The 25,738-nt window shown below is 36.7% G+C and overlaps 1 protein-coding gene across 4 annotated transcripts in view; it reads left to right on the plus strand.

Moving 5' to 3' along the window:
- Positions 1–25,738, plus strand: part of RBMS3 (RNA binding motif single stranded interacting protein 3) — a 678,871-nt gene that overhangs the window by 582,528 nt on the left and 70,605 nt on the right. For all 4 annotated transcript variants that reach the window (XM_072330500.1, XM_072330497.1, XM_072330498.1 and 1 more), the window contains 2 exons: positions 12,112–12,218; positions 21,851–21,897. In XM_072330500.1, the coding sequence (XP_072186601.1) occupies positions 12,112–12,218; positions 21,851–21,897 (154 nt within the window). The remainder of the gene's footprint in view (positions 1–12,111; positions 12,219–21,850; positions 21,898–25,738) is intronic.

A 25,738-nucleotide genomic window follows, 5' to 3' on the forward strand; every position in this document is an offset into this window, starting at 1 on the left:
ATCTCTCATGTAGTCATCTCTAATTTTATCTCTGTGGCATAGAAATCTTGAATCATCTATAGGGTTTTGAGATAAACTTTCAACTGACTTTGATAATAGGATCTTAGTACTTCTGTGTAGAGGATACTCTACAGTCTTTTAAGTTTCCTTTATGTTTTAATCCCAAATGGTTACTGTGAGAACATCCACAGTCCTAGTGGGTTCTCAGTAGTGCAACATAACTGGTCTTCAGTCTGTATTTCCAAATAAAAGCACACACATTTTATAGACTTCTGTTTTACAGGCAGTAACATTTAGCCCATTCATTTACTTGTTCAGTTGTAACTTTTTTTCCTGTGGTATTTGTACGAGTGAAGACCCAGACAGTCTTCACAGCCCTGTTGTCATCCAGAAATTATATCAATTGCATTCACTTTTGTGTGAAGCTAGAACATTTTCAAAGGCATTTCAGAAGTATTACTCTTCCTTCTTTTCCCGTTTATCTTTTCGTTTCCTTAATGTGTTTTTCTTTGCCTATTTCTGTATCTTATTTTCTCCTACCTATTCTTCATTGTTGTCTTTGGCTCACTCCTGTTTTTATTTTTCCTGTATTTTTAACTGAAATGTAGAGGATTTATTTTATTATTTTTTTTTACTTTTCCAGTCTTAGTACTGAGATCACATTCCTTTCCTAATTTTTCAACCTATGGCAGAGCAGGATGTAGCATGACCTTCCTACAACCCCAAGACATGAACTGTACAGAGTTAAAGGAGGTGAGACTGTTAGGTAGTTTCTAATATGTCAGCTTGCCTCCTTCTCTAAGCTCAGCTGAGAGCTCTGTGCTTGAAAAGTATGGAAGGGTTTAGTGTTATATATTTAATATTCTAGGATATTGACTCAGATGGCAACAAATGTTTTTTAAGCTGTGAGGGTTAGAAATTGACTTTTGTTGTAGTACATTAGATTTAGTGTTGTTATCAACAACACATTTTGAAAAGAGCTAAGAAATACATAGTTAGATCTTCCATTACCTTGGGAGAAGATTATAATTTCATTTCTTCGGCTTTCCTTTGCATAAAGTATCGTTAAAAATAGGTGACTAACTGGAATATTCCCAGTGACTCCACTGTGCAGCTTTCTGTCATAGAAATCACAGGGGCAGTTACACCTTGAAGGCAGACAAGCACTGTAAGCTGGAGCAAAGCTCCCGCATTCTGGCGAGGAGCTGCAGATGGTTGTAGGCTTCAGAGGCACGTTGTCACTTTGCCCTTCCAGGAAATGGAGCTGCTGAGTGATTTTTTTCCATGACCCTTTCCTCCTCTCTCAGCAAATACATGCCAGTGACCCATTTGCTTCCAACCCACAGGTGTTTGGTGAAGGGAGCAGTGAGATTTAGTTTGGTAGTACCCAGAAAAGCCTGCCTTGTGGCCTTGGAGCTTGCATATTGGCCATAGGAACAGCATGTCCCATGGCTCTGCACAGCCAGCAGTCCTCACTGCTTGCCTCTTCTGCCATGAGAAAGAGCATCAGAAAGGGCATCAGTGTCCTTAAGTGCAGTTTCCAAAGTAATCCCTCCCTTCCCCCGGGCCAGTTTACAGGAGAAAGATGGTGGAGTGCTCAGGGAGGTTTTGTAGCACACAGTAATTAGTCTGTCCAAGGTGCTTAGTGTGATTTGGGTATTCTCCATTGCAGCAAAATGAACTCCTGCCTCTAAGAATCAGTCAGTCACCCGTCTGATAAATGCTTTCTGCTGCGTAACCTATGCCTGCCCACAATTCTGCCACAGTCAGGGTCAAATCCACTTTTTAGAGGTGATCCCACATTTAAGCGGGTAATCTGGCAGTGCTGTATGTTAACTTCTAGCAAACTAGCTCATTTTAAAGCACGCACGTTATGTCTTTCAGTGAATGCAGAAAATAAAATGAAAGAAGGGTAATAACAATAAAAGGAATTTTCCCTTCAGCTTTTCCTTCTTTCTCACAGTAGTAGCAAAATGATATTGCTTGGCTATGTTTTAAATTCTAAGTGATTGGAATTTTTGCTTCTGCACCCAGCAGTCATTGCTGGAATGTGTGTTAATTAGAACTGATTTAAATAAAAGGATTTTCATTATGCGTTCTGAGAAGAAAAAAAGCACCACGTTATTTCTTAATATTTTTAAGCTTTTAAACAGATTAAAAATTGGGATTGGTGTTTCATTTGCACAGAAATATTTCATGTGTTGACATGAATCAGTGCTTTGAAGAATATGCTGTTTGAGCTCTGATTCTGTCAAGGTGTCACTGCTTCGACCATGCACAGCATCTCTATGCAAACCAAACATTTTTTGTCCTATAGTAAGAATTTCCCATTGCTGCTTTTTATCAAGATATGCCTAGAGCTGAAAGTAATGGAGGCATTATATGAATGTGTATGTATGTCCTCTTCTTTATTGTAAGGACCATTCACAAGGAGAACACAGATGTTTCTTTCCCCACAACCTGTAAACACAATGTAGTATTGAAACATGCACATCTGAATTAAATAAGCTAATGATTGTAACTGAGACATCCTCACGCAGTTTAACACTGGGTTGAATAAGCTGTTCTGAACATTAATGGTATGCATATGTTGGAGTGTGAGCAGAGAATGCCAAGACTCAACCTTAATTAGTCAAAAATAAATGTCTGTATACAGCAATTATAATAATGCTGGTGGAAAAAAAGTCATTGTATTGACATAAGACATTTGGCCAGGTTTCCTTGTTTATATTGAAAACATATGTTTGAAATTACTGTTTTTTTACTTGTGGTGTTAGTTCTAGAAATGTCACACAAGCAAGGAATAATGGGATGATAATTTTCTGGTTTGTATAAATAAATGCTAAATAAAATTTAATAAATAATGTAATGACTTAAAATTGTAAATAGATTCAATGAGAAATAATAAATACTTAAACAGGTACGTGAAATAATTTTGTATTAGCAAAGCTGGAATTAATTCTTTTTACTGCATTAGATTCAAATGATTTTGTCTCCGGATTGTCAGTACAAGTAGGTTTTTCTTAGAGGGATAATAGCAAAGTCTCTGTGATCAATAACGTTAGTTTATGTGAATAGTAAAAATAGATTTTAGAGCAGAAATGCAGACCTGTTGTTTTGAGAAACAGCAATAGATAAAAGCTTTGCATTTGCTCTTTTCTCCTGGGAGTACTAAAGAGAATACAAAAAACTAAAATGGGTGACCACAGAAGCAAGTAGGGTCACCCATTACCAGGGATTCATTTTATTTCCATTAGAGGGGAACCAGAAAGCATCTCACACTATTTGTACCTGATTTTCCATTATAAATTACGGTACATGAGATCATTTAAAAATCGCTGAGCCTTTCAAATGAAGCTGACTTTGTTGCTGTTCCTTAATAATTGAACAGGAAGAAATACAAGATCTCCATTTTCATCCAAACAAAGTAACTTCTGAGATTGTGGGAGAGGGCAAAAAGGTGTATCTTCCTAGAAGGAATTTAAAGAATGATTTGGGGTTCACTTTTAGTGGGTGTTTTTTTTTTTTTTCAGTTAACTTCTATGTGTAGATTGTAGTTCTGGGATAATATGCAAAGATTGTCTGCCTTCGTACAGAAGCTTTCAAGTATTACCAGTGCAAAGGGAATGTGCTGAAGTCGGGGTGCTGCTTGCTTAATAAGGTCATCCAACTCAAACCTGTCTTCTGCTTCAGTATTGGAACATATAATCTTGTGCCTGTGATGCTATCTGGGACAATAGTCAACACAGTAAGGCAGCAGAACCTTGCTATATATGCAAATATATAGAAAACCTGGTTTTTTTGGTTGTTTTTTTTTTTTGTTGTTGTTGTTGTTGTTGTTGTTGTTATTTTTAATAACAACATGTTCTTTAGAATCTTTCATACCTGCTGACTCTTGTCAGTGGGGAAAAGCATGATGGGCTACTACTACAATAGCATATCCTTATATTCTACTCATCATTTGCATAGCTTTCAAAAGGGCTGTGTAGGATTGGCTTAATTCAGCGCCTTTCTTAGTCTCACGTGAGAGAAACAGAGAGGAGGTGTGACACATAAATTCCACACAGAAGTGTATCCAACATAGAGAAGTGAGTTGGATTCTTAAGCTTCCACACTGAACAGTTCTGTTGAGCACCATGAGCCTTTTCCAGTTTAACCAAAAGCACTTTATATCTAATTGTGTCAATATTTAATTTTTATCTGTCTGAAAGATAATGTGTGAAGTGCTTTTAATAGCTTGTAGCCAATGTTCTTCTCCAAATTATGATAATGTTGAAATTTTTGGTGTGTGGTTCTTCCAGTGTGGCACAAATCCAAGGGGATGTATCATAGTGTTTTATACTGGAAGTATTATTCTAAATTCTAGGATTTGTAATCAAAAACGTGTGCAGAATTTCAGTTGGTTGTGGGAACTGTCTTAAAATAATAGAAATTAGAGGTGTAAGCACAGGAACATGAAAAAAAATTCTGCAAACTGATGCACATAGCTATTTTGATTGCTTTTGTATAAGAACATCTTCTCTTGTTGTAAAGTCTCTTCCAGAATGTTATACAAACAAATCACTTCTCAAAGATCGCACTTCCATTTCATCCAGTAGTGCAATGTTGTAAAGAGCACTGGGTGAAAAGTAGGAACGACGAATGATATGTTCAGCTTTATGCCAGGGAACCTATGCCAGGTAACCTTCAATAAGGTCAAAGTTTCCTGTGCTATCAAGTGTGAGGGAGCTGCATTCTCTGAAAAAAATCACAGGCCTGAATCTGCTCTTCCTCACAGTTACCTCGAATTTGCATTTGGATTCATTAGAGTAACTTTGGATTCAAACTCACAGTAGTTTTAGCTGAGTTGCTAGACTAAAAATGGGAACTTAACCTGGTAGATATGAGGATGTTAATACATTGAATGTACTGTTAACTCAAGAAATTACATCAAGCACAGAAAGAGAGTGACTCAAAAAGAGCTGCCATGCTCAGAATTCTCTATGGTCAGATGGCACTGAGGCTGATGCCAAAATCTATACAAGTACTTTCAATACAAGTACTTAGCAGTAAAGATTTTTTACATTCAGCTCATTACATTTGCACTCCAAATTCCACTGAAGTTGCTGAGAGTTTCTCCCCAGCTTCTGTGAGCTCTGATTCAGGCTTTTTGTTTAAAATAAAGACAAAATGCAGCATTAAAGTATGTCATATTAATGAATCAGTTACTAGTTAATGAATATAATTAATAAGCTTCTTAATGCTATACTGGGCTCACTGCTCACTTATCCATGGCCTTCTACAGAAGACAGCACTAAAGTTGGCTTGAGAAAGGAGTTTGTGAAAATAAAACTATCCAATTTTGTAATTATATTTCAGCATTACTTTAATATTTCATTTCATCTAAGCTATTTGGATTAATTTTGTATTTTTATTTAAGTTCTAATGCTGTATTGAAACATCTGTTTCTGTACGTTATCTCCATAAAATAATGTACGGATCTAGTTAATGCTCTCTGTTAGAAAGGTTTCCCCTTATCAGCAGCATTAGAAAGGAATGTTTTAATAGGCCTGAACCAGATGCTCTCAATCTGCTGTTTTGTAGAAAATTTGAAAACTAAAATAGATTTTTAAGCAGAAACAAATTGTAAAATAAATGGTGCAATTTCTCATCAAAAGCAGACTTGTCGTTTCTGATCAGCTCTAACAAACCTGTGTTGGGGCTTCTGCAATTATATGATTAAGTACAGTTTTTTATGTAGTACATAGAGTGTTTCCATTGATTGCAATAAGACCTGGATTGCACTTCACAGTCAGCATGCTGTTTCTCCACCGTATGCACAGAATTATCTTTTCTACCTGTTCTATATAATTTGTGTTTCACGTAATAGAAATGCTAACTTTATTCTTGATGAACTATTTCTCCCCTAGGATTTATTTTCCTTTTCTAATATACTCCTGCTTTTCAGAACTAATTATTTGACAGAAAGATGAAAGGATTGCTTCCCATTTCTTAAGACAAAAAGGTGAACTAGAGATAATTACCTCAGCAATAATACAGTTTATCAAAAGTAAACCACTTGTTTTTTTCTTTTCATTTCTAGCCAAGCAGATGTTTGCCTTTTAACTGTTGCTTTGGGGTACTTTTCTGTTATACAAAGTTGTTTCCTCAATTTTCACAATTATAATGTGAAAATGATATGTTCTAAAAACAAAATGTAATATTAACTCCTTGTTTTTCTTTCATAATCAGCTGTGCAAGTCCACTGAATATCATCTAGTTTAGTGTGACTGTAAACCTACTGGAAGTGGAGACAAATATATATTATATTGCTTGAGTTTATTTCTATAATTCTGAAAATATCAGCTTCCATTCTGCACTTATTTATTGATGCCTGTGTGCATAGAATCACCGACTCAATCAAAAACTTTGAGCAGCAAGAAATTATGTGAACATGTAACAGAGCGCTTTCATTCTACTTTTACTTTCATTCTGCTTTTATGTGCATATGTTTATTCTGTGATCTCATATCCACGTTTTTGGATGTGTGCGGCAACATTTGTTACCCCTCAAAATGATCAACTCTGTCCTTCAACAAGCGAAGCACTTCATATGGAAAAGGATGATGTATTTATTTGCTTCATTACGTATGGTTTCCTTACTCAGCTAATGCTTTGTCCTTACGTTTACTTTTTTCCTTCTGTGTCACGCCCCATCTTTTGTAATTTTTCCTCTTCATTCTCCAAGAGCAGAATAGCTGTGATTGTGTTCTATAAACTTCCTTGAATTTAGAGGTTTGTTGGTTACTTAGGGGTGAATAAGTACCGCGTGTCAGAACTTTCTTAGAAATCAGTAGTCTCACTAGCACAGTGAGTTTCAAATCTTAAAACTTCATTTTGTAAGTTAACTTTGTAGGTTCTGAAGAGTCTGTAGTCTTGGTGGGTACATCCATATCAGCACCTTAACTTGCTCAGTCATGCCCTCCTTTTAGAGTTTTTATGTCTCTAACATCTCTCTCTCAAATACTGTATGAGTTAACAGGTCTACCTGCAAAGTGGCTTTGGTATTACTGTAGAACTAATGTTTGATCTGTAGCAGACAAATGTGGTGCTGCTTGCATGGGTGTTTCAGTCCAGTACTCAGAGTGGTTTGTACGTGAAAGTGCTGCCTTAAAACGTAAAATTTGAGAGTGAAGAAAAACAGTTGATCAGCTTGGTGTCACTGTGAACACAATTATTATTCTGTTTCTTTTTTGTTGTGGAAGAGGATTTGCCAGGGCTGAAAAATAAATTAATCCAACCTTCTCTTGAAAACATTCTTTGAAAAAAATCATTGACTGTGCATTGACCATTCTTTGTTAACGACACTGACTTTTTCATCATTTTTCATCACATTAACAAAATGAAGGAGTTTAGAGATCCACATGAATGCTCATATCGCCCTTATTGCTAAGGTCTCTGCTAGAAATGTTATCTTCATTTTTGCACAAGATGAGATTGCTTTCATCCTGACATGCTGAAGAATATTGTCCTCAGAAAATATTCATGGTGAAACAAGTTAAAATACATAAATACGTTCTTGTTATTACTTTGCTGTAATTGTTGCAACTGCTGGACAGACCTTGTGATATGACTATGAATTGGAAGTGGTGGAGGACAATCTTTTCTCAGTCTACAACAGAAAAACTTGAGCACCTGAAGTAATGAAACAGATTTGCTGAAAGCAAATGACAGCTTTCATTTCCCCAATCCTTTATGAAGCATATGTTCGTGAATGTATATATTTTTGTGTATACACAAAAATGAGCTTGAGTGTTTCAGCCTTCTGATGAATGAAAGAAAAAGGAAATCATGTATTCAGAACTAGTTAGGCGTTTGTTTTTTTGATGAACTCTCCAATTTAGTTGAATTTGCTTTCCTGTCCTGGAAGATCTGTTGAGAGGCTGCCAAGTTTGGGAAGAGAACACTGTTATCCCAATCTCTTTCCATTTGAAGGTTTTGTCCTATTTTAAATAGTAGTGTTGCCTTTGGAGGTATCATGGAATTTGTCAGTTTGATGCTGTCTGTCTGTGCAGTCAATCCACCAAAAGTACCAGAGCATGAGAAGTTGAGCTCCTAAGGGAGCTCCAACAATATTGACAGCCTTGATTGACATAAAACCAGTCTCTCTTTCACCTTCACTGAACTCTCAGAGTAAATTCAGGGTCTGATTGAAGAGAGATAGGGCGTTAGCCATTTTGTTCCATGGGAACAGAATTTGAATACTTACAGCAACTGCCCTCTCCTAAAGCAGCTCTGAATATCTTGGCAGATGCTGTTTAGAAGCACTATCAATTTGATCGCATTTCCTTCTCAGGACTGAAAGCCAAGTTCAGAGCTATTTATGTCTTATTAACTCAAGCAGGCTCTGGATGGGAAATGCAGCAAGCATTTAAATCTTTTCCTTGAAAAATGGGTAATGGTTTAATGAACCTTGTTCAGGTTAAAGCTGTTATTTATTCTTGATATTTTTATTTGTTACTGTCAGGTAGAAGTCAAAGAAAGAGCAGTGCTTTGTATCTTGAAGAGTTTATCAGAATGGAATAGATTGAAATTTATCTTGAGTGAATCAATTCTCACTTTTCTGACAGGAAAATACCAACAGCAGATTTTCCAGATATGCTTCAAAATACCACACATGCTGAAAACTTCGAGGTTGTCAAGAGCCATGCCAAAAAAAAATATGCGCTTATCAGTTCAAAATATGACCATATAAAGATACCTAAATTACATTTTCTATTAAGTCAGCAGTGCAAAAGGTGAGAGAAGAGGCTCATTTATTTCCAGTCAGTGTATAGATACATAGGAAAAAGAGGTAAAAAATCTGTCCGCTTATTCAGGAGCATTTGGCTGGAATGGAAGGCAGCAAAAACAGGAGCAGTTTAAAAGATTCCCATTTTTTTCTTCTTCCCATTCAGAAGTATTTAGGAGTAAAATATCCTAATCCTTTGATCTTAGTCACATAATGCTGGTATAGTTTGAACAGTTTCTTTTTGAACTGACAACCTTATTACTTATAATATTTTATTTTTTATTTTTTTACTTCTTTGTTGGAAGTAAATTTGCTTTTTTCAAAGCACTTTTGACATTTCTTGAAACCATTCAAAAAGAGTTCTACTTAGAAATAATTTTTCTGATATATGGAATAGGGATATGTTCTTTCCAGAATCCTCTATTATTATGTATTTGTTTAGTAAGAATGATTGTAGTAATGTCAAATATTCCTGTGCATCTGAGCTTACAAAGGTTAAGAGTCTTACAAGGGATTTCAAAAGGGCTGAAATAAATCAGACTTGAGTTCTTTTGTGTATTTAGAGCAACATTTGAACTCTTAAGATTCTTTTACATTCTGTCTTACTTCTGAAATAACAAAGGTTGAATTCTTTATATTTTGAGGTTATTACCATAGTTGTTCCCAGGTGTAAACCTTTAAGATCTAAATCTCTTCAAATCATTTTCTATTTTATTAGATGTAATATGCTACATCCCACTGTTTTTTGTTTGTTTGTTTTAAAAAAGGAAAGAATATCCACTAATAAAGAAAATCTGAACTACGCTCTGTCTTTCTGCCAGAACATTTTCTTCCCATCTTTCTATTTATGTTAATATTGATTGGTATGTGTTGATCTTTTCCCCAGAATTCCTGTTAGGTTTTTTGGTTTTTTTGTTTGTTTGTTTGTTTTGTTGTTGTTGTTGTTTGTGTTGTGGTTTGTTTGTTTGTTTGTTTTTTGTTTTTTGGTGGTTTTTTGTTTTTTGTTTTTTTTTTTTTTTTAGAGGAAAAAAGCCTCCAGTTGAAGAAACTTGCCTGTGCAGAGCATGGTTCATTTGTCTTTTCCATCTTCTTCCCTAACCCCAAAAAGCCAGTACAGTTTCTTTTTCCATGCTTTTTTAGGTGTGGTGTGAAGTTGTTTAGCACATCTGTTCAATGATGTTTGGCAATCTCAGTTAACTTTAGGAAGGCCCAACTTAACAATGAAAGGTTTTCATATGGTAGTGCTCAATAATGGGAAGCTCAGAAATGGCAATGGCTTCTCATTTGTGGTTGGTTAATTTATAGAAAGGATGTGTAGTAAGCCATATGATTTACTTGATTGCTGTACCACATCATAGCATATAGACTAACAGCACATGTGTACAATAGCAGATGATCATGGCACATAAAAATATGCAACATTCAGATTGTTTTTGCATACTTCTGATACTCCTGATACCATATGTTGATTGATAGTTGTTCAGCACTTGAAATAAAAAGCTTTTGAAGCATCAAATGTGACATTTAATAGGACTTTCTCTAATGCTGGCTTAGCACCTGCTCCTCCCTCACAATCACATCAAAGTGAATTGTAAGTAACTGCTCTGAAATTATGCTGCATCGCACTGTGGACTAAAACTGGTAGAAGTGGAGGGCAGTCATCCCCATAAAATCTCTCCGACTGCAGAAAGAATATCCACAGCCACCTGGATGCTTTTAAACCTTCATTATTTAAAATTTAAAATGGTTGGCTGAACATTGCATCTACCAAAATCTGATACGGTAACCGAAGTCAGAGGTGGGGAAAGACCTCTTGGGTCATACAGTCGAGCTTTCTGCCAATAATGGATTGTTCCCTGCAGTTCAGTTTCAAGTGACCTTGGAAATTACTAGCCTGGTAAAATGGTAATGAAAAAACAAAGCTGTTAAAGATTTGAATGTGGCCAAAATGATGCAGTCCCAATGAGCAATTGTGGTATCAGTGTGCGATTCTCTGTGTACTTTGCTTTGGTTTGTACTTTGGTTGTTGTTTTTTGTGTGTGTTTTTAATTGAATGCATTTTTAATTTATGCTTTCTGACTCATTTTTAGCTGGCTATAACTAAGAGGTTGAAGGAGGAGAGCTTGTTTTAATATTATACAAACTTATTTAATCCTCCCAGCAAATGATTTATATTACAAATAAACCTCAGCAACTTGACTATCCCTTTACTGCAGTGTTTCCTTCTTATCTCTTCCAACATTTCTAGCCTTCTTGAAACAAAAAATGAAGGGAAAAACTTTTTTTTCTCACCTTTTCCTGTCAACCCCCTTCATTAATTAATTAGAGCCTCAAGTTGTAATGCCTTGGAACCCAAAAGTTTCCAAAAAGTTTCAGATGTAAAACATCATTTTCAGATTTCTTTCAAGCAAGCCAAAATTGATTTACTCACCAGTTGATATAAACAATAAAAGACAACCCCAACATCCACCTAACGAAGTGGGTAGACTGTGGCACCTCATTTAAGATGGAGGCAGCCAAGGCAAGTTCCCACAACCAAGCTATGTACAGCTTGGTCTGAAAAATGTATTAGAACAAACTAATAAAAGCTGGTTGGTGGGAGAAGATCCCAAGACACAAAGTTCCCATCTTGTGGCACCCATTTGGTGTAGGGTAATTTCTTCACTAGCAGACCCTATTGTGTGCTGGGGTTTTGAGTGTGCAGCTCTGGGAATGTCCATCATTCCTGGGGTACCAGCCACCCTCATTATTGTACTCTCCCACATCAGAGCCCAGCTGGAGAGGAAAAGAGTTTTCTCAGCTGCCAACTTGCTTAAAGGAAAAGTTAAGAGGAAAAGAAAGCTAATTGGTCTGTGCTTGGCAAAACTGTCTATTTTGTTCTGTTTATTCAGAATTTAACATATTGAGTGCTGAGAAACACAAAAATAGTGAGAACACTTATTCTTTAAACAGATTCTTGCAAAGTTTTTACAATAAAAACAGAAAGCTGCGTTAGTAAAACAGTGTTTATCCTTCAGTAATGCTGGTCATGAATACGTGTCTAACTTAGCTGGAACTAATGCCTGACTCTACTATTTCACTTCAGCAACTTAACATTCTGCGTAGGCTGATTATTTTTTCAACAATATTTGCTAAATTCTTTTAAGGGCTGCCAGTATATATTTTTTGAAGCTTAGTTAGTAAGAACAGCTGCCAGTAGAGTCAAGGCTGAAAGAGGCAAAAAATATCTGCAGAAGGCAAGATTTTACTTCAAAAGATCTGTATTACAAAGCACTACTGTTGCTGGTATAATCACTTTCTTTGGGGGGTTGCTAATATAGACTGGGTTTCTTGTCTTCACAGCCCCCACTGAGCCTTTACTGTGCAAATTTGCTGATGGAGGGCAAAAGAAGCGCCAGAATCAAAGCAAATATACACAGAATGGAAGGCCGTGGCCCAGAGAAGGAGAGGTAAGTGCCACGTGGCAGTTACTTTCCAGGGATTTGGGAGAAGTCAGCTGCAGATCTGAAGGTCTGCCTTTCAGGGCTACGAAGAAACAAGATTGCACAAAAAAATATAATAGACACCAGACAAAAAATGACCAGTAGCATATAAGTGGGGGAAAGAGGAAGGTTCATAATAGCATGTGGGGTGTAAAGTTACTGGAGTCTTGTCCTATTCCAAGGGCTGTCTGCCACCAACCTTGAGCCCAGTATTTTTGTACTGGCGTGCAGTCAGCACCTGTGGTGTACCTCTTGAAAACCCAGCATCAGTTTGCACCTAAGCAATTCAACGATGTTATTTTGTTTCTTCATTGTCCAAAGAACTGGAAGGACATCTACGAAAACGAAAGATACACTTGCATGCATTCAGTTACATAATCCATGTAAGAGTTTCCCAAAAGCTTCTCTGAACTGGGATCTTCATTCTGTCTAAGATAATGCTGTTTACAGAAGCCTCAGAACTATCACCTATGCGTTGCTTTTTGCTCTGCTGTAAATAGTCTGTTACTGGAATTTCCTTTCTATGTACTTGTACATGAAGTGACTCCAAATGTGGGTGAAATAAGAGAAATATCTTTGACTCTTCAAGAATTTGTTTATTCTCCTTGAATGCTGTTAAAGGATAAAGGCACTTGAATAAATGAGGTGAAATGAAACTGGTTATAGTACCTTCCTAAAAATAATAGTAATAATAAAAATATAACAGCAAAGGCATAAGAGCTTACATGTATTTCCATTCTAAAGACCTATTCTTCATGTTTATGAGTGAGAATCCAAAGAAAAAGTATGTTGATCAACTGTGACCCACTACTAAAACCAAAGTCCACAAAACCAGTCCTTCACTCTCCCTCCCCCTTTCCTTCCCTTCTTCTCCCTTCACTTTGTGGGATTCTTTTTATGTTTACTTCAATTTTACTCTGCAAAAATAAATAAATAAATAAATAGATAAAATAAGAAAACTATTTGGTATTTCTAGGATAGGTGTTTCAAGAGGATTTCTGCTTTATTGTAACTTCTTCCTTTTTCTAGTTGATACTTTTTGAATCACTCACTTATGGCGTATAAATGCTAGTGCAGTTGGTGAGCTCTTAAAAGAAATGTAAGGTCCTCTTTAAAGCACAGAAATGTCTCCATCCTGAAAGGTGCTTGCTGTACACAGTTTCAACAAAAGTACTCCAAAGTATTTTTAGCTTTTTGGGCTTAAAATACCAAAAGATAGCCATATTTGCTACAAGAGATTTCAGAAACTTCCAAAGTTTTGTTGCAGTATCTTGTTTGTGAGGAACAAGTACTCAGGAATTACTTCAAGTAGTAGACTTAGGCCTTTGTGTGCAGGGCTCTAAAAGCAAAGGCGTATATATATAGGAGGCAATAACATTCCCTGAATAAGGTCAACAATCCGTATTTTAGGGTCCTCTAAATCCCTGTTTTAATAGTAAATGCCATTGCAGCTATTATCTCCACTGTTCTATACTTCCTTCAGTTCAAATCCATTAAGAAAAGAATTTAAAGTCAAAGCCAGCAAACCACCTTTATGCCTGTAGCCTCAGGGCATCAGCTCCTTCCATCATATGTAGTTCATTTGCTGCTAATGGAGTGGCTCATTCTAAGGACAACAATATCTTTGTTTCCTATAGGCATGGTGTGGCTAATGTGTTAATGACATCAATATTCTAGTGCTATTTTTCAGTGATGGGAGTCATAATTTCATCTTGTTGTTTGCAGTCAACTATCATGCTACACAACTGTTGTCATGGTATAATCTACAAATGTGCAAAGCTAGTCAAAATGTAAACTCAAAGTATTTCAGGCTAGGAATCTGCTCTGTAGAAATTGGCTCCCAGATTTACTGACTTCTGGTTAATACCTCTCTGCACATTGGACATTTACTGCTCAAAGCATCAATGATAATGCATGCTGCTGGATTTCCTCCAGATTATCATATAATTTTCTTATTCCCTATGTGAAATCCTTTTGTGAAATTAATCTTCTATTTTATGAGCGTTAATGGTCTTACTCTAAGCAAGATGTACCATTAAGTTGTTCAGTGTGTAGCAGTGCACGGGTAACTTTCCTACAATTATTCCTGTCAACTTTAATTTCTCTAAGAAAGAATAGGTAGTGAGTAGTGAGAACTTACATATATATGACAAGTGTCATGTTCTGATTACAAATAGAATCCGAAAATATTTCCTGTACCTTTGTTCTTTCTCAGTTTCTAACCCAAAGGAAAAAACAAAGGAATACCATCCAACTGGTTACTGCCTTGGTATTTCCACTCAGCCCAAATCCCATGATATCTAGACCAACATGTATTTGGCTATTGGTCGGATAAGCATTTGCATTCTTAAATACTTACATGAAGAACATTTCTAAAACTTCTGAGGTTTGACTAGTGTTAATACTGAATTCATGTGAGGATTATTGCTCAGAAGGGCAGGCTCTAGAGAAATGACACTAACAGTTTTGTCACTCAAATTATGCCAAGTAGAGGCAGACAGCTGTGTAGTGTACTTTGTCAAAGGGGGTAAGGGCAGGAGACTTAGTGGGGAGAAACAGATTGCTGCAGTGGTACCTCTGGCTATTCTATTCTTGGAGGTTTTGCTCTCCTGTACAGAGATCTTCTGTGGAATATAAAAAGAGAAATATTGGTAAAGTTTTCAGGACACACTGCAAAATATAATAGAAAATCTTATCCCTACCATACATTTTTGTATATTGTTTCGTAACTGTATAGAAATGCTTTAATTGGCTGTTAAATTCTATCAGACTGCTTCACTTGCACAACACACCCACTGAAATCCCAGCAGCAGTATAATTTGGCTTGAAATGTTCACTTCGTTCTAGAAATGTTCTTCAGTGAGGGCAGGGCAGAGAGAAACAAATTTCTTATTCTCTGTATGGTTTATGCAATTGTTAGAAAAGCAGTGGTGGGATCTGGCTGCCTGTAGGGTGCGCATCACTGCATAAAGCTTATAGCCCCAGCACTCTGGAAAAAGCAAAAGAGGAAATGGTAAAAAAGAACTGAGACTTGTTAGCTATCACCTAATTCTACATTGGCATTTGAGTGCAGATAGATCTCTACCTTTTAAAGTCAAGTCTTTAAAAATGTACTGGATTTCTCTAGGGCTTTTCAAGTTTTTTGGTGTTTTGTTTGTTTGGTTTTGTTTGGTTGGTTTTTTTGTGTTTTGTTTTGTTTGTTTGTTTTTGTTTTTGTTTGTTTTGTTGGTTTTTTTTGTTTGTTGTTGTTGTTGTTGTTGTTGTTAGTTTCTAACCAAAAGCCAGTTGTAATGAGGGAAGAATGCTTGACCTTGAACAACACTTTTAGTCCTTACCCTTCTTACCCTTCCTCTCTTGGTTGAAGTGTCAGGAAATATTCAGCAGATTGAGAGAGACTGAGAATTTGTGCTGGCTGACCAATTCCAGACTATGCACCCAAGAGTTTAGATTACTGATGGCTTTTTAAAAGGCTGTCCAAACGATCTAATATATAGGTGCAGTAAATATACAATGCCTATATGCATTGGAAATATTTGCAGTGAAATTCGAAACTAATAACTAACTCTATTTCTGTTCAAAGTTTAAATTCCTTGATTTCAGGACAGACTTTTCTGAGACATGCTAGTTTAGTTCAGCATTCTGTCTTGAAATTGTCCCTGACAAGATCATGTTTGGGAAATGGTGATGGAAAGTAATCATATTCAAAATTTGTCTGTAAAATATTTGATCTAATTTGCCTCAAAATTGTAATTGACACGTCTGGAGGTGTATGGCATTTCTCCACAAAAGTTCATTAGGTCAAAATGCATCTGGGGTATCAGGAGTAATTCCAAATTAGGATTAGATTGGATTGAGAACTGCAACTTAAATGTTGTGGCTTAATCCTTTATTGCAGATTTTTTGAAACTTTGATTGTTTGAAAATAAAATCTTTTTATATCTGCATTGAAGTGATTGAAATTTAGCTGGTAGAAAGAAAGAAATATCACATAATTTGATAATAAATGAAATGCTTTGAATCAGTCCAAGGTTAATCAATAAATCATAGGTTCTTCTAGAAAGAACAATTCTAGTAACGATAGCCTTTCTATATCTAGTCAACCCAAAGAGATTTACAATCACATTATTATGAAACATTTTAGCACTTCAATTGCAATCTTCTTTAAAATTCAGACCATTTACATATTTTTGTCATCTCTCTTGCCAGGGGAATATCATCATCCAAGTCTTGGTGCATATATCACAACAATGATATGCACCACTGAATGTGACCCTTTTGTCATTTAATTGGGTCTGATGTCTACAGGGGTATTTAGTAATTTGCAAAAAATAATTCCTGTATTGATTGTTTTCTTCTTCTGTTATTTGTATCTCTCCAGCCAATAAATTAACACCCGTTTCTTCCACTTCCCCTTCATCCTCCTTTGCTCTTTTCAGTTGCCACCTGGTGACATTTCTAAAAACGTAAATGTTTTTGCTTGTTTCTAGAAACAATAAGAAAACATCATTGTTTGGGAATATTACTTATACTGTTAACTATTGTTAACAGTTTCACTTTTTCTCTGTATCTTACTACAATTTTTTCAAAAGTAAACAGTTACATGGAAAGAAAAACATGCAACAGGTAATTTGAGAGGTAACTTATATTTCCTTTATGCTTCCAAGGAAATAGGTAGTACTTCAGTGTTCTCCATAATCCACAATGTCTAGGACTAATCTATTTTTTACCTAGACAAAGTAGTTATTATTTTGGTGAGGAAAAATTTGCAGGCCTGATAAGAAATTTGTAAACTTCAGCACCTCTTCATTTATCAGATAAATTGTAGTGGGAACAAAGTGATTTAACAGCAAGAACAGAAGCTATGTAGATCAGACTTCCAGTCCAGTTATGAAGTACAAGATGTTTCTAGTTATTCATTTGGTTTTCTAAGCTTCTCATTGTGTCTAGCAGCTCAACCTTTGACCTTCTGGTGTTCATGAATCACTTGCCCATTTTGACCTCAGTATAATGTATTTTTCCTTTCCATAACTACTTTCTTCTCAGAAACTGCAGCTGCTTAAGGAACACGTGCATGTAAAAACAAGCATTTCCCAACACACAACACTGGGAAATGACAATTTTTTTTTTTCATATTCGTCTGTGTATTTTAAAAGCGTCACATTTGCATCTTTAGATTTCTCCTCCTCTAATAAAGAAAGGGTGTTTTTAATTCAGAATTAAATTCAGAAATCTTTCTAATAATGTGAAATATTTCTGACAGAACTATTCTAAATCAAAGGAAGGAACTCTGCCAAGTTAACTTTCCTGTTGACTGAACTTACTTATTAAATCAGTATTTTACACAAATCTCATTTGTCTTTTGGTTCTTTCCCTCTCCTCTCTCTTACTTCTTCAAAGTGTTTGAGTTGGAGTTTCTGCCGTCAGGGCACAAGAGACCCTTGTGCTATGATGCCTGGCAGATATTAGCAGTGGTAACAAGACAAGCACAGGAAATTCAGTGTTGAAAATTCAGTTGATTCCACTGTAGTACCCAAGAGCAAATCCATTGCCCTGGGACAACAGCTTGCAGACTTCTGGTATGATAGGATGAGGGACTGAGACAGAGGAGGTGGGACAGTGGATTGTCTTCTCCTCTAACTTCCACCTCAGCTTACCAGAGAAATCTCTTGAGCCCTAGAGTACAATAATGCTATTCCACATCTTCCCTTGAGAAGAAACACAGGGACACTATTGCTTGGAAAACCCACCATATTAGTGGATTTCACCTCTTTTCAGTGTGCTGGCCTCTTTTTTGTTTGTTCAATGGTGTCAATAATTAGAAAACTGCAGTAACAGAATAGCAGATTTTTTCATTCCTCTGTCCTACATTTGAACACTTTAGTAAAAATAAGCAGTAAATAAATATGCATGATTTAAGTAATCTTTTTAAAACCATACTGGTTAAAATTATTATTTTTACTTTTGCCACCTCTGATATTCTGAACAGAGTTGAGTAAATACTGAGAATGTTCCTTATTAATTTGTGCAGAACTGGTAGCAGATATTCCTTTTCATTTATGCTTTAAGGAATTCAGTATTGAAATGTTGGGATGAAGGATTTTCATTCAGGAGTTCTGTGTCTGTTATGTGGCATAAACATTCTGTGGATCAGTCATTCCTTAATAGAAGATTCATCTGACAAATATATTCCTGAAGCAACACTTCATCATCAGTGCCACACTCAGGTGGCATTTCATCAGGAAGTGTCACTTTCAGAAGTAGGAATAAATTCCTGTTCTTTCACGGAAACATAAGCAAAACAATGGATGAAAAGACCTGGAAGAAAATATACTTCAGCATGAACAAGACTGCTACAGGAGCATCAGCTAGCACCTCAATACAGTTAATACCTTATCAAGCACTGTGACAGCTGTATTCACTTCTGTGTTTCTGAGAGTATAATTTGGATGTCTGTAGAATGGAACTCTGAGGTCAACCCTCATGTTGTGTATTTGGTAGTTTTGGAATTCCTGCTTGTGTGTTATGGAATAAAGTGCAGACCATTTTCCAGTAAGTTACTATTGCTCATCAGTTTTTATTAGTCATGTATGAGGATGCTTCAGAGCATAAATCTTTCACTGGTCCAGACTAACTGTTGCCTCTTCTGTGCTTTTTGCCAGCATAATTTTTTTTAGGGAGAAATTACACAACTTGATGAAAAAGAAGTAAATAGTCCTCTGTTAGCAGCTATTTGAAATAGCAACTGTTTAAGGCTGCTCTGCAATGGTAGATATTAGTAGCAGTATTATTCCAGAATCTGTAGATGGTGTACCATATGCATGTATTGCCACATGCTGTGCCGTACTTGTCTAATGCAAAACTCTCACTATCAAACATGTTAATCATGTTTATATTGGTCACTGCAAAGTATTTGGTCAGATTCTGGTAACCCATCACCGTGTAGCATGAAGTTTGGATGAGGAGATGAGAGGCTAGACTTGAATATTTTGGTCTCATCAAGCCCACAACAGTCACTTGTGTCCCTTGTTCCAAAAACCAGTAGTATGTAAGAATGTTATGCTAATATGGGGAGAACAGAGCATATAAAGCTTGAATTCACATGCAAATGTGGAGCGTTATGATGTTGGAAGGCCAGCTGAGGGTCTGCATCATTAACGTGTGCTCTAATCAATGTTCATGAGAAATGTAGCTGAAAGTAGCTTACATATGTACACACTGATCCTGGTTGGGGCTCCTGTGAAAATGCAGTGAAAGAAATGCTTCAGTTTACCCTTTCTGCATCTTTGTATTTATGTCCATCAAAGAAATTAAAAGCAGTTGTCTGTGCTTCCCTGGAAGATATTCCAGTCCTCTTCCTGGCTGTGGCTTTGTACCTAGTTCACACTCATCCAAATGGATAGAGTGAGCTCTGATCCAGGCCATCCTGAGGACTGTTAGGTCTAGAAACTCCCTTAATTGGAAAGCTTGAATCCTTTCTTTCTGAGGGGTTTCTAATTTGCTTTCTTTATTTCATCAGTTCTGAGTAGATGAAGCATTAAAATGTCAACACCTTGATTTAGAAAGAACATCTTAAGTTTATTCTTTGTGGTTGTTGTGCCGTTGTTTTTTTCTTAATTTTGTTAAACTATTTTTTCTGTAGGGCTTGTATGTACTGAATAGTTGTCTTTACCAGCACCAGAATATAAAAAGAGAGTAGTAATAAATTTTATAAGTGCTGAAAGGAGAAAGGAAAGTAGGAGTGTTTGGGGTGGGTTTTTGTTGTTTTTTGAGAAAATGTATTACAGAAAAAAAAAAGTTTATGATTTTTAAGTTTTATTGGCTGGCTTTTGGGATGAACTGTATACCTTTCTATTCCTAAATGATACAATATAATGAGAATGTTTAGGACATAAGAAAGCACTTTAATTAGACAACACTTCATGATTTTCTAGGCTATTTCATTTTTTAGATCAAATTTAGCAATGGCTGTGTTCACCTTAAATCTAATCATTTGACATTTTAAGCTTGCAGAAACAGCCATTTTTTTTTTCTTTGTATGAACTCGATGTACTTATAAAACCAAGCTGCATGTCTTAACCATTAGTCTTCTGAATCTTTTGCATGGGAGCTTGTGCATATTTTATTAAAACAATGGCATTTTGAGTAAGTAAAGCATTTGTCCTAGCATCTTGAAAGAATAATGAGAAAAATACATACATTTCATAATGATCCAAACTTTTTGTTTGTTTGTGGTTTGTTTGTTTGTTTGTTTTGCCTATGTCAGGTACAGCGAAGCCTGTGCTTTCAGTTCAGAAATGATTTTTGGCCTTTGGAAACTGGGGCCATCTCCTCGTAGACTGGTGAGCAGCTGCCAGGCTAACGTGGCTTTTCCATGAGCCTTGCCGGCCCACTGCCTGTCCCTCACCAGTCCTATTGCCCTTGCAGCTCAGTTGTCTGCATGGGAGCCAGCCAAGTGCAGATGCTTCCCTGACCTCACTGAGCAGCCATCTGGAAGGGGGCAGATGCTGTTATCCAAAAGTACTTTGGTGTATGGCTACAGGGGTGTTAAAAGCTCCCACCAGGAGTGAAATCCCTGCCACGCAGTTAGTGAGGCACCTGTCCTTGAAGTGAATGTTTCTGCCTCTTGTCTCCAGCAGTGCATGGTTCGCATGACAAGTGGACAGGAATAGAGTGCCTTGGGGTGAGAGGGTGCCCTGGCCATTTTTCAGCTGCTCCTAATGTGAGCAGAGTACCCTAAGGATTAGGGGCCCTCTCCTCTCTCTTCCCACCCAACTCTCATTGCCATCTTTGAGTCTGAAATGGCTCCAGCTCTGCTCAGTCCCCACCTTTCCTGCTGTTTCTGTACATACGTTTGCTAACGATGGTGATGGTGACACTGGTTAACCGGATGCTGTTTTGGCGTCTACAGATCTTTTTGCACAGGTCACTATCTGCTTTGTGGTGAACAGCAGTTGAAAGGCCCTGTGTAGGCCATAAATAAATTAGTGGTCTGTCTAGACTGCTAAAGTACTTTAAAAGCTCAGTCACTTTCTTGTTTTGGTTGGTCTTTTGTGCTTCACAGCCCACTTGTTGTCTCTGGTCCAAAGCTGATGAATCAACTGTAAGCATGACTGATCACCCAGGGAAATGGCAAAGGCCTCGAGTCACACAGGCTCTGGTCTTGGTAGGAAAAATGAGATTCCTGCCTGAGAAGTTTTTGTGCAGTTGGGTATTTACAAACTACCTGTTAGACCTGGTAGAACAAGATTTGTCCCTGTCACGTTATACCGTAAATGCATTGATCTGGGTGGAGACACTGAGTGATACTGGGACAACAAAAATACCATTTGGCCTAAACATTATCGGGAAGTGTCACCAAGCAGATCTGTTTTTTGGGGACGTGTCAAGCTAAGGAGGAAGACAAAGTGTCTTTGCTTCTTTGGACCATCTGAGCTTCCCTGGATAAAAGATTATTTCTAGGTTGCATTCAGTTTTTATTCTCATTGGCACAGACTATGTTTAATGTTTTGGGTTTTTTTGTTTTGTTTTGTTTTTTTCTTTTTCTTTTATTTTTCTGCAATAATAGTAAAAATCTGTTTTTCTCCCCTAACTATGTGCAGGCTGGCATGGCTTTGACTTATGATCCAACAGCTGCTATACAGAATGGGTAAGAAATGCATGTTTTCTTGTGCCTTTTTTGAAAGTTATTTTGAATACCACATTCTGTTTTCTCTTTCTGTGGTAAAACTCATTTAGACACAAATTCACTCAGTCATATTTTGTCTGAAGCATGTGATGCTATACTGTCAAATTCTTCTTTTAGTTTCCCTTTTGTTTTTATGCCCTTTTGTTTGTAATATCCATTTGAATGGGAAGTTGTTTTTCCTAATAGTTTCCATCTTTATTTGGCAAATGCTAGTGGTTGTTTTTTTAATCTCCCTCTCTCTCAAGAAATGAAAACCAGTAAAGTTTCCCTTTACTGACTTAGCTTTTGTTAAAATGATCACTGAAGATTCCAGCATATTTTGGATATTAGAGCTGTCACTTCATCTGGGTCCTCTCTGCTGCCTGGATGGCTTCCATGGCATTGTCTGAACAGAAATGCCAAACAGTGCAAAAGCTTTATATCTGTGTGCAAGCAGATGGGATTCAGAAGTGGAATGTAGAACAACACTACTTTTCATTCCCCAGCTACTTCAGCCTGCTGAAGAACTGAAACTTTTTTCAAACTTCTGAACAAGTTACATCACCATATTATTTATGTGTATGATTACATTTCCAATTATTTCATTAAGTAGAAAAACAGATTCTTGAGATCCAGCTACCCTTTCAGATAGATTAACAATAGTTTGAAGAGAAGCAGGAGGCCCAGCGCTGAACTCTTTGACAGTCGCTCTGATCAGAATGATGTTTGATATGATTACTCTATGCATACTCCCATCTGCACTTTCCAGTGGAAGGATTGAATGTATTGATATTGAGCAGAGTGGGTTTATTTGTTAAATGCTGTTTAGGGCACTGCTAATTGAAGCATTTAAGAATCCCAAACAGTGAGAGTAGCTTTAAAAAAATCAACAGTAATAGTTTGCATATTTTACTTAATTGCCCTTCACAAGCAGTATCTTTGTAGGCCTTGTGATATTCTCATGTTATGGATGAAGCAGCCAAGACAGAGCAGCTCAGAAAAAAGATTTATTTACTTTTCATGCAGCTGTGATTTCATAATCCTCTGGTTTTGCTTCTCTGTTCTGACCCCCCCCTAAACAAGTCTTTCTGCTCCATCATCTTATTATTCCTACATATTGTAGGCTGTAAATGAAACCATCACCAGTTCATAATCCACCAGTGTTTCATCCAGACAAATGGCTTTTATTTCAAAGGATTTCTTGTATGTTGGTTGTGTACAATATTTGGAAACTGTAATTTGAATAATCCTCTGAAATTAATATCATTTTACTTCAATAATATATATTTTTAATTATGGAACTTAATTTAGATTCGTGCACTCTCAGGTGTTTAGCATACGAAGGAGTTTGGTCACTCAGTTGTTTGAACACATTGTCAAAGATCTTTTGAAAAAGAAATAGTAAACAACGGAGGATTTTAGCTTGTAAGTTTTTAAACATTTATTCGTAAAGCTTCAAAAACTACAGCATTACATATTGTTCTAAGAGTGACAATTAATTACTGCTTTGACATACCTCTTACTTCTAGAGCATCAAAATATTTTCTATTTCATCAGGACAAAATCTTATTCAAATGTTCTTCCACTGAGATTTTTTCTGACCACATGCACTATCAAGAGGAAAAGTTCTTACTATATGAGCAACAGTGATTTGTCCTCCAAAAGTAACATAGCTGCTATTCTATTCTCTGGTTGTATCTTCAATATGCTGTCTCCTGAGGATCACCAGGACCCTTTGTTTACATGTATTATTATTTTTAACTCTTGAGACATTCACTTAGCAGTCACTACGTATCCTGTAGTTATATTTTTTTTACTATTTTTCATAAGCTCATTACTCACAAGTTCATGGGTTTTATTTTAGCTGAGTCTGAGAGCAACTTGGTGCATTGCTTGTAAAATGTGAAAATGCAGTTTGTTGCTCTCAACACAGTAGATGTGTGGCCATGTTAAAAGAAAATTAATTTAAAGGCTCTTATAAACTATGAAGTGAAACAGGTTGACTTAAACATCCAGTGAAGGTGTGTTAGGAAAACATAATTGCTCTTCACAGTGTGAACGGTCTGGAAGTGAACTCAAAGCTGATGCTTGCAACCTGCTTGTGTTGATAGCTTGCTCATACTGTGTGGGTAAAATGCTGCTTAATGCTCTGCAGTAAAGTGGAGCAGATAGATAAGTTTTGCATGGGGAATCTATAAAACAAAGGTGACCTCCTTGTCTATTTGGTGCAAGTGGGTGTTGTGCCTGCATGCAGCTCAGGATTGGTTGGTAGGCTGTGATAAGCACGAGTCACTCAATCCTTCAAGTGCTTGCCTGCACAAAGTATACCAAGGCTAGAGGTGAGAAACATCAAGACATGTAAGCCAAGGTGAAGATTCTGATTAGGTATGAGTTACTAATGATACTCAAGAATGACTCCATTTATTAGAATCCTTTATAAGATTGGTAGATGTATTTCATGCATTTTGATGCATGTAAGTTGCTAAGTCTGTGCAGAATATATTGTGAATGGTAGTTTACTAGTACAATGCGTCACTGCATGTGTCATGAAGTGGTATTTAAAATTTCCAACTCTTTAAGAGAGTTGGATTATACTGGTTTGTTTTGGGACATAACCAAGCCTCAGGGAAGAATTTGGATTCTTAAATGCTCTCCAGATGAAAATGAGGGTTCTTGTTGCTCTCAGAGTAGTACTATCACTTTTATTATAGTGTAACTGCTTATTTGCCTAGAAAATCTATGACAGGAATAAAACAAAAGAGAGAGATAGAGACATTCACTAAAAAGAGCAAATGCTTTTTCCTCACAAAGGAATAGATTATTATTATTAGTAGTAGTAGTAAGTCTATTGCATTGAAAGGCATGGCTCCCCATTTCATTATATTGCTTTTATGCCCATGTAACTCTGTTTAAGCATCCAGTGGAGTTGTATCAGCATAAAAACGGTGTAATGGAGAGGAGAATCTGGCCTGACATATACCATAACACTGCAGTATGTGTTACTGAAGATGTGGTAGTCATACATTTCAGTAGATAAGCTCTTTTCCCCTGCCAATTGTTCCATGTCTTTTTTTCCTTTTATAATCAGCCTTTTCTGAATTGCATTTACAAAAGAATTCCGGCCTTATTCTGGGGAGCAGCATGTCTTTTGTAATATGCTACTGATTTTTCAGTTTGTGATATTAATATTGTTTTAGTGGCTTAATGCACTCATTCAAAGAACAAAATAGAGTTCTTGTACTTGCACTGTAAAGACGCTCATTTAAAATGTTGCGGAGGCTTGAGTTCTCCTGGCTATTTGACTAAGATCACGATGTACTGTATCAGTTTAATATCTGATATCTGGGGGACTATACTGTGCATTTGCAGGCCAATGGGCTCAATATTCGGATAGGTCTTTTTCATCTCAAACATCTGACTCTGTGGCTTATTGCAACAGAAAATTGCTGCTCTGATAACGCTTGGTAATACTCTTACATTATGTGAGCCCCAGGATACTATTTATGAATGTAACTTTTTCAGTATTGCCTGCAGGCACGAGGCATGAGCAAATGGTGTTTATTGCAGTGCAAATAGGGTCTTGCTCTTGTACAGATTCTGTGTGGAAGCTTGCACATTCTCCCACAGGATGGGAACCATATGGATTTTTTTTTTCCTATTTTTTGGCAGGGAAATAGCGACCAGACGCTCCAGATAATGTAGTCCCCAAATGCAAAGGGAGGGTTGATGTAGGAGCGGAATGTGTACTTTTTCTGTTAAGCAGCAGACACTGTTCTTAAAGCCTTGCCTATGTGTGCTGATGATGTACTAGGGAATGTGGTTC

The sequence above is a fragment of the Excalfactoria chinensis genome, chromosome 2 (assembly GCF_039878825.1).
Source record: "Excalfactoria chinensis isolate bCotChi1 chromosome 2, bCotChi1.hap2, whole genome shotgun sequence".
Taxonomy (NCBI): Eukaryota; Metazoa; Chordata; class Aves; order Galliformes; family Phasianidae; genus Excalfactoria; species Excalfactoria chinensis.